The sequence below is a fragment of the Ptychodera flava genome, chromosome 8 (assembly GCF_041260155.1).
Source record: "Ptychodera flava strain L36383 chromosome 8, AS_Pfla_20210202, whole genome shotgun sequence".
Classification (NCBI taxonomy): Eukaryota; Metazoa; Hemichordata; class Enteropneusta; family Ptychoderidae; genus Ptychodera; species Ptychodera flava.
Window position 1 is genome coordinate 5,729,763 of NC_091935.1, and position 16,334 is coordinate 5,746,096.

At 36.7% G+C, this 16,334-nt stretch overlaps 1 protein-coding gene across 1 annotated transcript in view; it reads left to right on the plus strand.

Moving 5' to 3' along the window:
• Positions 1-16,131, plus strand: part of LOC139138278 (fibroblast growth factor receptor 1-like) — a 107,478-nt gene extending 91,347 nt beyond the window's left edge. Inside the window, exons 12-24 of the mRNA XM_070706586.1 lie at positions 1,428-1,543; positions 2,105-2,230; positions 4,198-4,434; positions 4,834-5,073; positions 5,218-5,372; positions 8,754-8,892; positions 9,527-9,634; positions 10,069-10,226; positions 10,519-10,641; positions 10,916-10,992; positions 12,169-12,209; positions 12,520-12,728; positions 13,209-16,131. Of these exons, the coding sequence (XP_070562687.1) occupies positions 1,428-1,543; positions 2,105-2,230; positions 4,198-4,434; positions 4,834-5,073; positions 5,218-5,372; positions 8,754-8,892; positions 9,527-9,634; positions 10,069-10,226; positions 10,519-10,641; positions 10,916-10,992; positions 12,169-12,209; positions 12,520-12,728; positions 13,209-13,235 (1,756 nt within the window). The 3' untranslated portion in view covers positions 13,236-16,131. The remainder of the gene's footprint in view (positions 1-1,427; positions 1,544-2,104; positions 2,231-4,197; positions 4,435-4,833; positions 5,074-5,217; positions 5,373-8,753; positions 8,893-9,526; positions 9,635-10,068; positions 10,227-10,518; positions 10,642-10,915; positions 10,993-12,168; positions 12,210-12,519; positions 12,729-13,208) is intronic.
• Positions 16,132-16,334: the final 203 nt, after the last annotated feature.

Consider the following 16,334-nt stretch of genomic DNA (forward strand, 5'->3'; position numbering starts at 1 on the left):
CATATAGGAATAGAAGTGAATTGTGCCAATATAAAAGAAGATGCACTTTTTTGTGTATAACATAGTCAACACCATTTTTGTGAATTGAAACGCCTATTTTTCCTTTTGGCCATTGTTGATTGATAATGTCCAGTCTCCTGGTCTTTTATGTGTTGCTCTTGCAGCCTTATCTTGTGTATATATGTCACTGCTATGAGCATCGTATGTCTCAACCTTGGAGTTCTTCAAGTATAGGAAAGTCACAGCTATTTCGGTCACTGTCACTGCCGGTATGCAGTGACACTGCCCGTAGGCAGTAGTTGTATTAACTTTGATAATTTTAACAATGTTCTGTCATTTATCAACTGAGTTTTCGTTCTACTCTCTATGGCGTGTTGAGGTGACCAGTATTCAGCTTGCCAACACAGCCCGTGTATGTGAACTATGCATTTGCCTTATATGACAAATGAAATTCAGTGTGTAATCATATTCAATTATCAATAACAGTAGTGTTTAAATATACATGCTTTCTTGACAAACTTAATATCGTGTGATTCAGCAAGAGACATCAAGAAAATGTATTTGATACATTGCATGCCATAGATATTGACAAAATATCAACAGTAGCAGCTTCTGCCCCATGACAAGGTCTACATGTTGCTGTTCTTCTGAAAATTCAATTGCATTCATACTGAACTAGATTTTTTCGAAATAACAATCATGAAATGCGATAAAATGGTACCAGATATTGTTTATAATTATTACTAACATTACAACTCTTGGACTAAATATAAATGTGATTCATTTTCATATTGAATTACTTACCAAGCTATGCAATCTAAAATGTAAAAATCCAGGGAACCAAATATTTTCAGATCCCATTTACACCCAGCGCGAAAACCCCAAGGTCCCCTTCTATTAACCCTGAATTTGAAAATCCCCCTAAATTCCTGCAGTCCTTACGCCTCTCCAGTATTTGTGAATGCAGCCTTCCTTAACAATATATGTCACACACTAGCATGCCGCAAATCCTTGGTCATGATAATAGAACGAACGTTCTCTTAACCAGGAAATATACAAATGGTGTTGTCAGCAAATTTCTTTTTGTAAATTGCAAAATCAATGTCATGACGTCAATTTGCTTCAACTCCTATGAAACATCCCGATTACCATTAATTCCTGCCCACTATCTGAACCAAACTCTGTCTTCACTGATAGAGTAACGCAACTTTGCCATTTCCAGCTGTATCTCCTATAAGTTATGTTAAAGTGTCAAGGCACTGTGTGGTCATTTTTTAACATTCAGAAACAGAAAAGAAATACAATAGTAGACTGAAAATACTCTCACAATCATTTCAGTGTTGACATATTCTTCATTCAATACTCCAGAACAAAGTCATATTCACTCAAAGCCTGCAATGTTTTGATTTATTTTTTTTTAATCTTAGTCTGTATGGGCTTTCAATAAGAAATCTCACCAGGGAAGATTCCGGCGTGTACAAGTGTATAGCATATGGCGTTGGAGATCCTGCAGAGTCCAATGATTTCACACTTCGGGTAGAAGGTAGAAAATTATAATTTATGCAACATACTCAAAGCATTTTATTTGAGCATACAGGTTAAAATACTTTTACCGCTTCATTCACGCTTTTGTATTAAAGTCTCTTTATATAGTTGATTACGACTGACCAACTTAAGTTTGGATAATTGAGGCCGCTAACCAGATGTAAGCTTACACAAATTGTCAAGGTTGTGCATTTTGATATCAAAAGCCAAGGTGAAATCGTAACAGTTGTACTAACAAAATAATATTAAAATTCATTATCAGAGGGTATAACACTAGCAATATTAATTTAGAGCGCACATTTAGACCGAAGTCATGAAATAGGTTTAGCTGTCGTTAGAGAACTTGAGTCTCGTCGGCCCAATGGCCTTGTTTCGCAAACACAGGATCAAGGACCCTGCAGGAAGCATAGTGTTGTCAGACAAAAGCTACCACTAAATTTCAATATTAAAATGAATGGTGTCCTGTTGGGAAAAAGGCTTTTTTTAATTTTAAACGTTTACGGCTAGTGTTGATCAGAATTCACCAGTAGTGCTATACAACATTATTCAATCTCACCAGGCTGCAAATCAAATATGTGGGGTGAAAACTGTGATCGTTTTTGCGACTGCATCAATGCTGTAAGCTGCCTACAGAACAAGGGATGTGTCTGTAAAGAAGGATGGGGTGGAAAGGAATGCCACCTCGGTACGTATATCGTGATAATACTCATATAGATCACGTGATTTAAGCATTATAACATATCACTACAATAAAAACTTGCCTTTCAAGAAGAACCGCAATACATATGTTAATGATATCTCATACGAAAATTAATCATATATATATAACATATACATATACACACACACACACACACACACATATATATATATATATATATATATATATATATATATATATATATATATATATATATATATATCCCATGGTATTATTCTCTGTTTGACGTCATCGTATACGAGTGTTTTTCGCGGAGCCGTACAACTTCGAGCCGAAGGCGAGAAGTTGTGCGGCTCCTCGAAAAACACTCGTATACGATGACGTCAAACAGAGAAAAATTCCATGGGATTATATATTTATCACATGAACAGTCTTCTTTTTTTTCTTTGATGTGGATGGATCAAAATTATTGTAACAAATTGCATGGTTTTTATTGCGATTTTGTGTTTTTCCTTACGCGGATTACTTTCATTTATTGGGTAAAGCGGTCCGTCACCCAGGAGATGTGCGAATGTTTACAGGCACACTTTCATTCATAAATCCGATTAAGCTGAACTTTTGATACATGAAATGGTATCTCCACCAATCAGACATACGGATTCGGTCACATGCGCATGTCAATCATTGTCTCGCGCTGGACCTCTGCCAGGGCAAGTCTACCATCGGCGGACATGACTTTCACCGCGCTAGCGACGGATAACCATAGTATTTTGAGTTATTTAGAATATTTACAATTATATTTATGAAACTAATGCAACGACACGATCGAAACAGTAGTTACCATTCTTAGAGATGCTGTGGATATTAAAATATCACAAGTTTACGACCTTAGGCGAGCCCGAAAGTTTCAGATCGATGACACACACAGAGTGTACGCTTGTAAGTTGTAGTGGGCACTGCCGTCACCGGTCTTCGCCGGTGGCCATCTCGGTCGTCAATTTTTCGTCTTACGGATTTTGATGTTTGGTGCGACACACATATCGCCCGTAGGTACATCCCAATTTTGTTACTTGACGGGAACTCTGTTCTGTTGTGAGTGTTGTCCTAGTCAACTTTCGAAATACATCGGATTCTACGGCGCTGCACTGTAGGTCGACAGCTTATATGTTTTCACTATTATCCTTGCGCTGCAGGTTTGATTCCGATCGTGAAACGACGGAATAATTTGGGTGATGAAGGAAGTTTATCGTTGTTCGTAAAATTACTTTATGCTTGTGCCTTCTATGTCGCTTTCCCGAAGATTATACGGTACTCATTTATTAAGTTGAACTTTCGTTGAGGTGTATATTTCGGGTTTATCGCCAACCTCGATCGCCAGGTACGACGTCGCTTGGTGATCACCAGGTTCGACGACGTCCACTTTGAGCCTTACGACTTGAGCCGTGACGTTGCTGAGCCATTATAACGATCGATGGTATCCTCATTCGATTCTTTGGAATAGCTAAAGCTTGTCGTTGGACATGCCTTCTATATTTCCATATCTTGATTTATCGGGTCACCTTTTTGTCAAAATGTCATGAGAGCACGGCATCGATCACGACAAATCGGTCTGTGTGGCAACGTGCATGTACGAACGGTACCATTGCAGAAAAAAAGTTCCGGTTGATGACGTACAACAGCGGTAATATGGATTTCTTATCTGTGCTGGTGTACGTCACACAGGTGGAGATACGGGCCAGTTCATGTGATAAATATATATATATATATATATATATATATATATATATATATATATATATATATATATATATATATATATATATATATATATATATATATATATAATATATATATATATATATATATATATATACACATATCTGTCTGTACCTTTTTACCCAATTTTTGAAGAATAAAATTGCACCGTTCCAGATTAATGCGTAGTTTCAATACCCATGTTCATATGCTGAACTGTTATTGTATTTCTGCAGATATTCAAGAGCCTGAAATACATGACTGTCCTGATAATATTACAGTGCAAAGTGGGTCAGATGGTACTGCTATCGTAAGCTGGAATGTTCCAAATGTGACAGACAATGCCGGACCACCCTCCATTATATCAAACTACATTTCTGGCGATGTGTTTTATATTGGAAAAACTGCTGTTGTATTCAATGTTTCAGATGGAGTAAATCACGTTTACTGCTCGTTTTCAGTGAGAGTGATAGGTAAGGACAAAATATTCATCTCAACTTTGTATCACAGGTTTTAGCTGGACTTTAATGTAAGCTGCCCTCGATTTTCAGTAACGTATCAATTTACTTTTACTATGTTAATTCGGCGAAAGATTACGTTACATTAATTGGCGATTAGTTTGGTTTGCTGATTTGATACACAGTTTTACGTTTGTACATTTGGCTCCTAAAAAGACTATGACCCCTTAACATGCGAGTGGATTGGTAGCTATCGTCAAGGTAGGTTAGATTGTAGGTCGGTCGGGATTGGCTTGTGAATTCACTACTAATTTACCTTGTTCATCTTAAGTCTTGCCGCGTTTATGATATATAGTACTGATAATGAGGAAGTTTGCAGTATTTAACATGTTAATTACAACTTTTCACTCATAGATGTCGAAAGTCCACAAATCAGATGCCCCCCGGATATGAAATTCTACACAGAAGAGAATAATGGCTATGCAGTGGTTAATTGGACGTTACCAACAGTCAGCGATAACTCAAAGCACTTAAAACTATCGTCGTCGCACTCTCCTGGAGAGAGACTATCAACAGGAAATTATATCATTGTGTATAACGCATCCGACCCTTCAGGAAATACAGACAACTGCTCATTTCAAATAAGTGTTCTTGGTATGTAACACCACAGACAAATTGTTATTTAAATTTTATGGTTGACTTTACCTTTGGGTTAGTGTTCTTATGCTGTTACTGTCCTAGCATTAGATAGTATGCAAACGAGCACATACTAGCTGATTTTCCTTATCGTTACTACAGGTACTCCTTCGACGAAACGCTGGTTGATCGCTTTGCTGTCAACCACAGCTGGTATCCTTTTCATCGCAGCTTGCATCGCAGTTTACCTCATCTATCGAAAGAAACGCCCACGCAACCCTTTATATGTGCCATTGGATGATGTGCTTTCACTACCCGTAAGTTTCGTTTCATATGTAAACTTTTAAGGTCGAATGCTTGTCGGGGTCTGACATTCGGACGCTCATTTTTTCCATACGTTTGTGGTCTACCGCGTATGGGAACTCATTTTAAAGACTCTTGGTACAAGAAAACTTCACCGTCTTAGTTTTTCGAAAATTGAAAATCGTATTTTCCACATAGAGTTATAATAGGGATAGCGGTGGCTTTGAATTTCAAGTATCGGGAAATGTTAGATAATTTGTTTATATAGTACGTTACCCATGATATTTATTCTTAATTTGGTGGAAGAACTTTGAAATTTTCATTGTGTAACATCTTAGCAAAAGTCTTTCACTTTTGAGGTATGTATTACCTTAACACAAGCCGTAGTGGGTTATTTCTACTGTATGGTGAAATTTGCCTCATTAGGTTCAGCAGAAAAGTGCCTTTTGTTGAATCATTTAAATAAACTCGTGACTTGTAATACAAAATAAAAACTCTGGCACTCACTGTGTGCTTTAATATCAACAAGTTTCTTAGGAAAACCGCTCGTAAAAGGATAAAACACGGATTAAATGAAATCGTGAAAATTTCTTGTTCATAAGTATGAATATGGTATAAAAACTTTGACACGATTACTTACAGTTTGAATTTACCTTTTGAAATTGATTTGCTACAGTAACTGTAAGTGCTACTACAAAGTGAAACGCCCTTAGTGCAGTCATTGCTCTATCTCGACTCACTCCTTTGCCCATATGCGTTTCTAATTATGCCATGTCATAAATCGAACATTACCGGCATTTTGACTTTCATGAAAGTCAATCTCTAAAAGTGCCCTTCCATGAAAAATCTTGGTTAGTGGTTAATCGAAACTTGCAATTAGCACAGAACGATGTCATGTCGAATCCCACATTGCAACCAAACACACATACATGTATACTCTAAAATCAAACACTATTTTTACATTATTAGAGCTGCATTTAGTCATTCATTTCAAAAATTAGTTTAAAATCGCCAAACTTTCGTAATGAGGCGTAAGAAAACAAAGTGTGTTCCCGTTATCGAACCCTCAAGAAATAGGGTAGGTCAGTCGGGAAATTTGCTTTAGTACCCGCGGATTAAGTCGGGGGCTTATAGATTGGGCTCCGTATGTGTGTGCGTGTGTTTCATTCTATCCAAGCATTTATCTCTGAAATGCTCAAGCCTATTCCTTTTAAACTCGGTATAAGGATAATACACTATGACATAATATGCAGCTCAATGTGCTCTTTGATACGAGCCACTATGTCCGCCAGGTGGCCATTTTGTGTGCGTATTTTCATGTCCAAAGCCATTAGGCAGACATGCTTTGATTGACTTCTTCAAACTACTCAGCACGAAGAAAAAACAATATGACTTACATATGCATCTGGGTATTTGGTTCTGAGTTTTTCATTTCTCGAGCACTTACATGACATGCCAGGACTCCATTTTTTCAATTTATCACAGGGACAATATCCGGAGTGGAAGACTTAAAAGATTAGATTCTCTCCGTGCGTTTGTCTGTCCATTCATACGTCCGTCTGTCCACAAAGATATTGTAGATATGCACAGGTCAATTTTTTTCAAACTCGGCATCTCATAAGGATAATGCACTATGGCATATACATGCATGCCAATTTATTATTAAATAGTTCCAAATGACCACCAGGTGGCCATTTTCATTCAATTTTTCATGGCTAAAGCTATTACTTAGACATGTCTTACTGATCTTTTAAACTTCGCACAAGACAATACACAGTGACTTAAGTTTACATATGCACATAGAATTATTTCATATAGAATTATTTAATTGTAAGATCCAATACGGCCACCGGGTGGACATTTTGTCAGATTTGATGGACATTTTATCAGTTATTTTATTATAAGATCCAATATGGCCATAAGGTGGACATTTTGTCAGATTTTTACATGTCTCCGAGCCATTACACAGACATGGCATGACTGTCTTCTTTCCAAATTTGCTACAAGGACGGTACAACATGGACCAAGACATAAATATGCAGGTCTAATATTTTCAGCAATATGAGCCAAAAAGTCACAAGTCAACCATTTTGTTCTGATTTTGTCCAAGCAATTACTAACATATATGCCTCGACCAATTTCATTTGAACTTCGCACAAGGATAATACATTATGACTTACATATGCATGGCACACTTCTTGGTGATACAATCTAATATGGCTGCCAAGCGGCTTTTTTTCCCTCATTTCTTCATACCCACTCATATAACATGTAGCCCCATCTAGTACAAAACTAACAGAAATTTAGCTTAACTAATTCCATTTGTACTTAGTACATCAGCAGCGTACACACACATCAATACGAGGTTAATACTTTCTCAACCATTTTCCGGATGTACTTTGTACAGTTTCACTTCACCATGTTTTCCGTCAATGGCTTTCATATTTTTCTACCAAGCAGAGACTGTCATTTACAATGACTTGTAATTTTTTTGTCATTATTTCAGTGTGACCTAAAAAAAAATTCAGCAAAATTCGTCAAAATCATACGTGATGTTTTAAAATGAAAAGATAGGTTTGGACAACAGGGTTATTAATATGGTGGGTCAGGTTACCTGACACATATTTTAGTTGGCCACATTTCACTGCACACAAGCTAAGACCTTATTTAGAACTTGCTTTTTCAGTTCATAAAATTGTGTCAGCTCGGGCTGCTGTCGAATTAGGCCGAACTAAAATCTGTCGCTTGACACGATGACAGAATAAAATCCATATATCATTATATAGTTTTCCCCTTGGATGAAATTTTGCAGCAAAAATGGAGTTTAGAAATCGAGTTGCATTTCAGTCATGGATACAGTACAAAATAGTTTCTTCCATCGACACTAAGCCGACTTGTCAGACAATTATGCTGCGAAAGAAAACTTCAAGACAGAAAAACACATGGCAACGTTTTAGTGATTGAGCCCGGGATTTGAGCCGACTCATTAAGTTACTCGTGCCCAACTGTGTGCCAAAATACGATTACGAAAATCATTCTAGTTATTTTACGTTCAGTGTTTTAACAGTGCATTGTTTTATCCATGAAAGGCCATTAAATTCAAGTCTTCCGCTAAAGAAACTCACAGTTTCCCGAGAAAATGGTACTCTGGCAATCTCCACAAAAGACATTGCAGTGGCGTGGATAATTGTAACTTAGCCCTAGAGTCTCTAAGTCGATGACCGTGCGCCCCTCTGAGACTACGAATGGAAATGTTTTATAGGACCTTCATTCGTGCATCAAGTCACCATTTTACCCTCTTGTGCCGAACTAAAGCTGATCCCCATATACAAAACACGTAGGATTTTAAACATGTAATGGTTAGTAATTATGTTGTCACGATCGTTCTTTTAAAGGAGGCTATTCCAAAACTGCATATAAAGAATTTGATGGTGTTACAACAGATTGGGCAAGGTGAATTCTCACAGGTGAAATCCGGCAAACTCTACAATGACGACGAAAATGCGCAAGATGTGGCGATCAAAATAATGAAAGGTATTGTAACCGTCTTGGTTTATCTTATCGAAATCAACGGCTATACAGAATTATATAACATCATCAAATGCAATGGTAGCAATTTGATCTCGCAGGGCCCTGGGTCAGCCTTGCGAATAAAAATTCTTCCAATTAGTCCAACCAGTTGATGTATTATTACCTTTGACTTGTCTCAGCCGCCTACCAGTGATGATACTAAACACCAAGAATGTGTAGATTAGGGGAATTTTTAAAAATGCTAGCTTGAAAACTGATTCGAACAGAACGTCTTTATCAGACCACAACAAAGCGTGATCTGCCATGTCATGTCTTTTGGCAACTTACAGAATTAAGACAAAATGCACCAAACAGCAACTAACAAGAACTATTCAAGCATTGCCATTGGGCACTAATTATTGTAAATGAATAGCTGTGTCATTGTGCGATTGCCGAACAACCTCTGGTAAAATCACCAAGCCGTACAACGTAAAAGGTAATATACTGACATGAAGGTACAATGTATTACAAAGCAAATGGTCACAAAACGGTGTAATCAATGCGAGGTAATGTCGACTCAGACGTAGAAGGTATCATCTGTTTGTCTCGTTTTGTTCTACGTTACGACTTGGGTCAATGCTTTTCTTATTAACGTCAGATAACAACGTTGAAGCTCAGTACATTTTTAGGGAGGAATGCGAAAGATTGAATGATCTTCGAGGATATGAAAACATCATTCAGCTTATTGGCGTTGTGATGGAACCAAGTAAGTGAATGCAACCGGTACATAGATCCAAGTTTTGAGGCGCACCGAAAAATTTTCATGGCTGCAAGTTGTAACGGCAAAATACTCTGTACAGCGAAATCTACATTCCCAAAAAGTTGTGCGCTATTTCAAATACCATGAAAAGCTATGATATTCGTTCTATCGTACTATGGATTAAAGGCAACTAGATCAAACCAGTCCCATATAACTACCTTTTGATATGACTATGTCTGGCGATTGCTTGTAAGCATCATACTCGGCTTTCTCGAGTTGACAACACGAAATACCTCATTTTAAGAGAAAGTGTAGCAACCTACATATCTCTGCCAAAATGCTGTGACATCTCTTGTGCTCTATATTTACTAAACTGAGCTTTAGTTCGCAGCATTTGGCATTTTATTTATGCACATTGAATGGGAATCGTCTTACACTAGGCAAGAAGTACATTGTGACTGAACTGATGGCCAGCGATCTCCTCAACATTCTGACGGAGTTGAATATCACTGGAGTTGTGAACATCATCAATGATCGCCAATTCGTTAAGTATTCATTGGGAATTGCTCATGCTCTTGAACACATGGAACAAATGAAGGTATCTACCAACGGGTTTCATAGGTCATATTTTAAATTGAAACCGTCAAGACGGTAGTTAATTGTGTTTTGGTCACTTTATTTAGTAGGACAAGAACATCTACACAGAATAACATGAACAAGAAAAATACGTGTAAAGACAAAAGACAGTCCGACAGCCTAGTGACACAGACAGACAGATAAGCGGACAGAGATTAGTAAAATCTGTTTGATTGATCGAAATCATAACCAAACAGGGATCATTCAATTATGCTTTTTCCAATGACATTCCATAAAATTTATTGGTATTTTAGATCGTTCATCGAGATATTGCTGCTCGTAATATTTTGATATCTCATGAGGATGTTGCTAAAGTTGGAGACTTTGGATTTGCAAGAGACGTTTATCAGACAGGGGAATATCATCGTCATCAGGGAGTGAGTGAATACTATATTATCTATATTTTCTTCTTTTTTAAGTGTAGCACCTCATCCGCAACATCTCGAGTTTTAGAACCAACGATCATAGTCGGCAATACAGTTTTCATTCTCCATTATCACAATTGGTATTTCATCGTATGCTTCAAATATGTCGAGTTTTGATTCTCCGTGGAACGTCGATACTCGATGAAATTTAATTTTTAGAATATTAGGAAAACTTCACTTATGTCTAGTAAAATAAATCTGTCGCATTTGTCATGCAATCCAACAGAGGCCAGGTCGTTTTCCGACCAGGTGGATGGCGCCCGAATCGCTGCAAGATGGTATTTATACGTACAAGAGCGACATGTAAGTATATGATTTGCAAACTTTACGTTCAATATGTCATAAGAGTTTGGGAAAGTTTTAAATGCAAATTGTATGTCATGTAGCTGTGTATCGAACATACATACATACATACATACATACATACATACATACATATATACATACATATATATATACATATATATATATATATATATATATATATATATATATATATATATATATATATATATATATATATATATATATATATATATATATAATATCTTATCATATACCTGGATTCACGTACCCATGTAAACCTATGGGAAAAGGCGCTCTTACAGGTGTGCAATAATTTGCCGTATCACGCCCAGGCACACTTTGCCCAAATAAGGTAGTGTGCGCGCATTTTCGAACTATTTCGTTGTCGTTGCTATGCGCGTTGCTATCCACGTACATTCCATTCGAAAGCACGTCAGCGCGAGATTCGAACCCTTCTCTCGGCGCTTCGCTCGTAGTTTTGAAGCAAATTGTAGACAGTTCGAATCTTATTCTGATCGAAATTGGTTTAAAACAAGTGCTTGATAGTTTCCTCTCAATGTTTTGCTGAGAAAGTGTATTTTTAATGAGCAGGAACAACTGCTCATTCTGTAGTGACATTGACGTTCGCATAGAAGAAGCTCGCGACGCGTTCCACAACGGAACAAATGTTGAAATGATATCATCGTACATATTAATTCGCAAAGTTGCGTGGCTCATTTTTTTTTTAAATGACGCCCATAACTTTTACAGAATTTTATTGATAAATACTGAAACATATCACAACCGTTCAGTAAGGTATATGATAAAACCTTTACGGCCCAGATACGGATTTTGCGGACCTCGGTCGTACGGCGTACGGGCCCTCGCACGCTCGGGCCCTTCCGTCGTACAACCTCGGTCCGCAAAACCCGTATCAGGGCCGTAAAGATTAATATTACGTGTGTCTATGTCTGTGTCTATGCATCGTGATTGTTTCAGATAGATAGATAGATAGATAGATAGATAGATAGATAGATAGATAGATAGATAGATAGATAGATAGATAGATAGATAGATAGATAGATAGATAGATAGATAGATAGATAGATAGATAGATAGATAGATAGATAGATAGATAGATAGATAGATAGATAGATAGATAGATAGATAAACATTTGACAATTTCCTTTACAGATGGTCTTACGGAATCTTGCTGTGGGAGATAGCGAACTTAGGTACGATTATCATTGACGTTTATTCTTTTCATATTCAGCGGAAACTTCTGAACCTGATAAGAAAAATATAAAGAAAGGGGAATTTTGTTGACGATAGCTATCTTTAATCCTTACCTTACGGAACGTACGTCGATTTTACTCTACCAGGAGACAAGATGCAAGACATCATGGCCTGAAATCCTCTGTCGTAAAAATTGTCGGGCGTAATATTCTGGCCTTTCAATGTGCCTTGTGCTTGCACGAAAATGTAACCGTCAATAGCTGAGAGTTAACACTTTAACCGTAAGGTCAGCTTTAATCCATCTTACAGGATCTCCTCCAAAGTACCCTAACGCTGATTACGTCAATGTAAAGACCCTCCATGAACACTTACTTCAAGGATACAGGTTACCGAGATCCCCAGATTGTTCCAATGAAATATTCAGGTTGATGAGTCGCTGCTGGTATACACGAGCGAGTGAGAGATCTTCGGCCAACGCGATCGTTGAAGAGTTATCGCAATACATTAATGCAGAAAGGGTAGGTTATTAATAAACAGTTTCACAGTTTTTACGCCACTTTAATCACATTAACTATTCTGTAATTGTATGGGCGATCATGATCCCATGAGACAATAAAGACTGTTTAGCAGGTGTTCATTTTCTGTAATCTTGAACGCATACATTAATGCAATCGTCAAACTTAAGTCCTATCCACGAACAGGCTGAGGTGCATAATGTACCGAAATAGACTGTGAATGCAATTGTACCAGTAAGTCATAGTTCCAGCCTCGTCCTCAGCAATCAATGGATGTCGCTAAACGTAGCCGAAACGTGTAAATTAATAAGAATCATCTTCGTAAACTGTTCAGTATACATGTACTAGCATTTTCAAGTGTTGCGTTGTGGCTATTACCACTTATTTAACACTGTCAATTTTTATGAAAATCGTGATATTGTAGTTTCAAGTTTTTTTCGGTCCAACTGTCAAATCACTCTATTCTCTGTTTCCGGATTTTAGGGCTATTTCCATCAGTATGCTGAGTAGTGAGGAATCATGCCCGATAAAGACGAAAGGACACGTCACTTGTTCCGCTGCCTTCATATCTAGTATTGAAGCAATCATCGAGGTCAAAGGTTTACACAGCCCAAACAAGTCATTCAGACGATAAACTTCGTGGAATGTTGACACTTCAAGTGATATATTCCGTTCCTATCACTTTAATTTTCAGACGTTCATGGTTTTGTGGTAAACTAGACAGTCAGGGCCTTATTTGGTATTAAAGGTGTCATCTTTCTTTAAAACATTATGTTTCTTAATTTGAGTATCATGTTGTGTTTCTTCTTTAACATAAGCTGCTCTAAACCATCTTAAACCAGATGTGAAATGAAATGCGTGTTATTCAGTATGCAATTCGACGTCTGTAAATTGACACTTTGCTCTCACATTGTATCAACAATCCACGATTTCATCAAATTTGCAATTAGCGACCAGCTGAAACTACTGTGCAAAATCACTTTCAGTATTCCTATATCCTGTAATGATAAATATCACTAGCAAAGTCAATCGAATTTCGTGAAGCCAATTTACATATGTAAGAAAAATTGAAAGTTAATTATATATGCAAATTTCCGAATTGTTTATGTAGTATATCTTTCAGTTAACCCAGATGTTGTTATGAGCTGTACCTTCCTATGGTTAATTCCATCGAATTTGATGCGGAGTAGCTTCTAAATTTCTTTCATTACTATAATATATTTGTATAATAGATTTATGTATTGTGTTGTTTTTTGGTTTAAACCTTTAAGTTTTATATCCCTTATTGTAATTTTCGTTTTATTTCATTACCATGACCTGATATGAAATATTTACCGCTTGTTCATTGTATCATCAATATACATAGCAAGTTGCATCAACTTTGATGATGTCATTCAAGTTTATACCCCTAATTGCAGAAGTTCTTATAATGTGTCAATTACTAATTATTTATTATTAGCCCTCACTAATATCATATTTTAATATTGTGTGCCGTGGTATATTTATTTACAATGGGAAACAAATTGAATCAATTTAAATTTCACAGTACCTCAAAGGACAAGACATCTTCACAAGTTGTAATGTGAGAACGTGATCTCTAGTGAACCGACACGGGATTAAGCGTCTATCTTCAGATACCGGACAACCAAACCTTCGGCTGCCGATCACAATGAAAACTCCGAATGAAGATTCATTACTTGAGGTTAACAAGTCCTTTTCATTTGTCCATTATATCAAAGTTATTTCTACCTCGTTCAATCACATGACATTAAATAGCTAGTTGCCTCTGTAGGCCCAGGAAGGGTGGTCAAAATGCGTTACTTCATTATAGATTCCCAAGGAAAGCTTTACACCAGTTCCTCACAAACATTAAAATAGTTTAGTTTCGATTTGTGAAGTTGCCGCCTCTCTCCCCTCCTCCTCCTCCTCCTCCGACCCCGCCCCAGCAACTGTCACCTGGCAGAACTGGAAGTCATTACTTATATCCTGTGACGTTGTCCTGTATAAATCATTACTTAAACATCCTGTGGCTGAATGAACTTAATCAAATGAAATTATGAGACAAATTACAAGAGAAATAGCATCAACAATGTGGGACAAAGACTATGGCTCTTATCAAAGACGCGAACTCGCGGTCCACGGCCTTCTTTTAACTCGATCAACATTCCAAGATATGAAACAACTAATAACAGTAATTTTCTCATCTCCATTGAGAATTCGTTTTGATAAGATTCACCGATAAACTCAAGATTCAAAACACTTCCTACATGTAAAGTCACACCTGAGCTAGTGTATCGCGTAATGTTCCTATCAAGCAGTGTTCAGCGATTTTTGTATCAACTGCCTTTCCGCAGGAAATAAGATGTCAAGCAGATATTGTTTGCGGAAGTTTTCTCTCTGTAGTCTAAAATGTTGATACAGTGAGGGGCAGTTGACAGAACATACCTGGCCACGTTCAATTTTAAAATATGAAATTATAATGTGAAAAATTTAAATCAAGTGGCGACAAATTCGAACGCCCACTAAGTGCCAACCCTTTTTTATTTTAACCAAAATTAATTATCTTTTAGTCTCTGTAACAACTACAAGCAATGATTTTTCCAGGTTAGCATCGGTCAAACAGACTTGTGTATTGTCAAGACAACCTTAATATTTAAAACTAAAAAATGGCCAAATCTAAATTTTCTTTATTGAAATTCAATTTGATTCATTTGTAGGCTTAGATGTGCCGGGAATTATATCAGCTACAGTTTACATATCACAATGAGATACTCATGAGTGACACGTTATAGAAACTATTGAGTTGTCATCTTCTTTAGTTAAGCGTAAATTTTCTTCATTTTTCTCAATATAATCGAAACATGTTGTTTCTGTGTATGTTATACTTATATACTATGATAAATGCTTAAACTATGTGTTTAATTATCAATATAGCATTTGATATTCAGTCAATATTTAGTCGATGATCGCCAACTGTATCAACCATTGTGACAGAGATTTTAAAAGTCAGACGAATGAGTTGACCTTCGTATAAGTAGCTTCTCCAAATGTCCTGCAACTTTCAAAAATATTTGAGTAATAATGAGACATAAATTGTAAAAATATGTTATAGTAGTAGGGCTAGGAGCATTCCAATACACTAAGTCTTACATTTAAGCAAATTTTAATTTTGAAGATTTTGCGTTATATTATAAGAATTTGTACGCCACTTTTTGGTAACAATATAATTGTCATTTATAAGGAGGCTGAATAGGAGTTAGTTTTTATTCCAGAAATTGGCGTTGTAATGACCTGGACAATTTCTTAAAATTTTAACATATTGAGTTTTTGTAATCTAACGATTTATGGTGATTTCAACAATAAAGAATATAGTGAAATGATTTCAACAATAAAGACTATAGTGAAATGGAGAATTACGGCTGTGCTTTAGTTGCATGCGTGCACATTGCTGAAGTGGCCTTAAAGATAGGCAATACCATTGTTAGTAGTTACCATTTAGTTGTATAAAAAAACACAAAAAAACAAAATCAAACATATTTGTAGGCGTGGTCAGTGTACTTGTTTGGAAGACATGGCGCCATTGCAAAATTTTAAAGCTACAGAGTGACT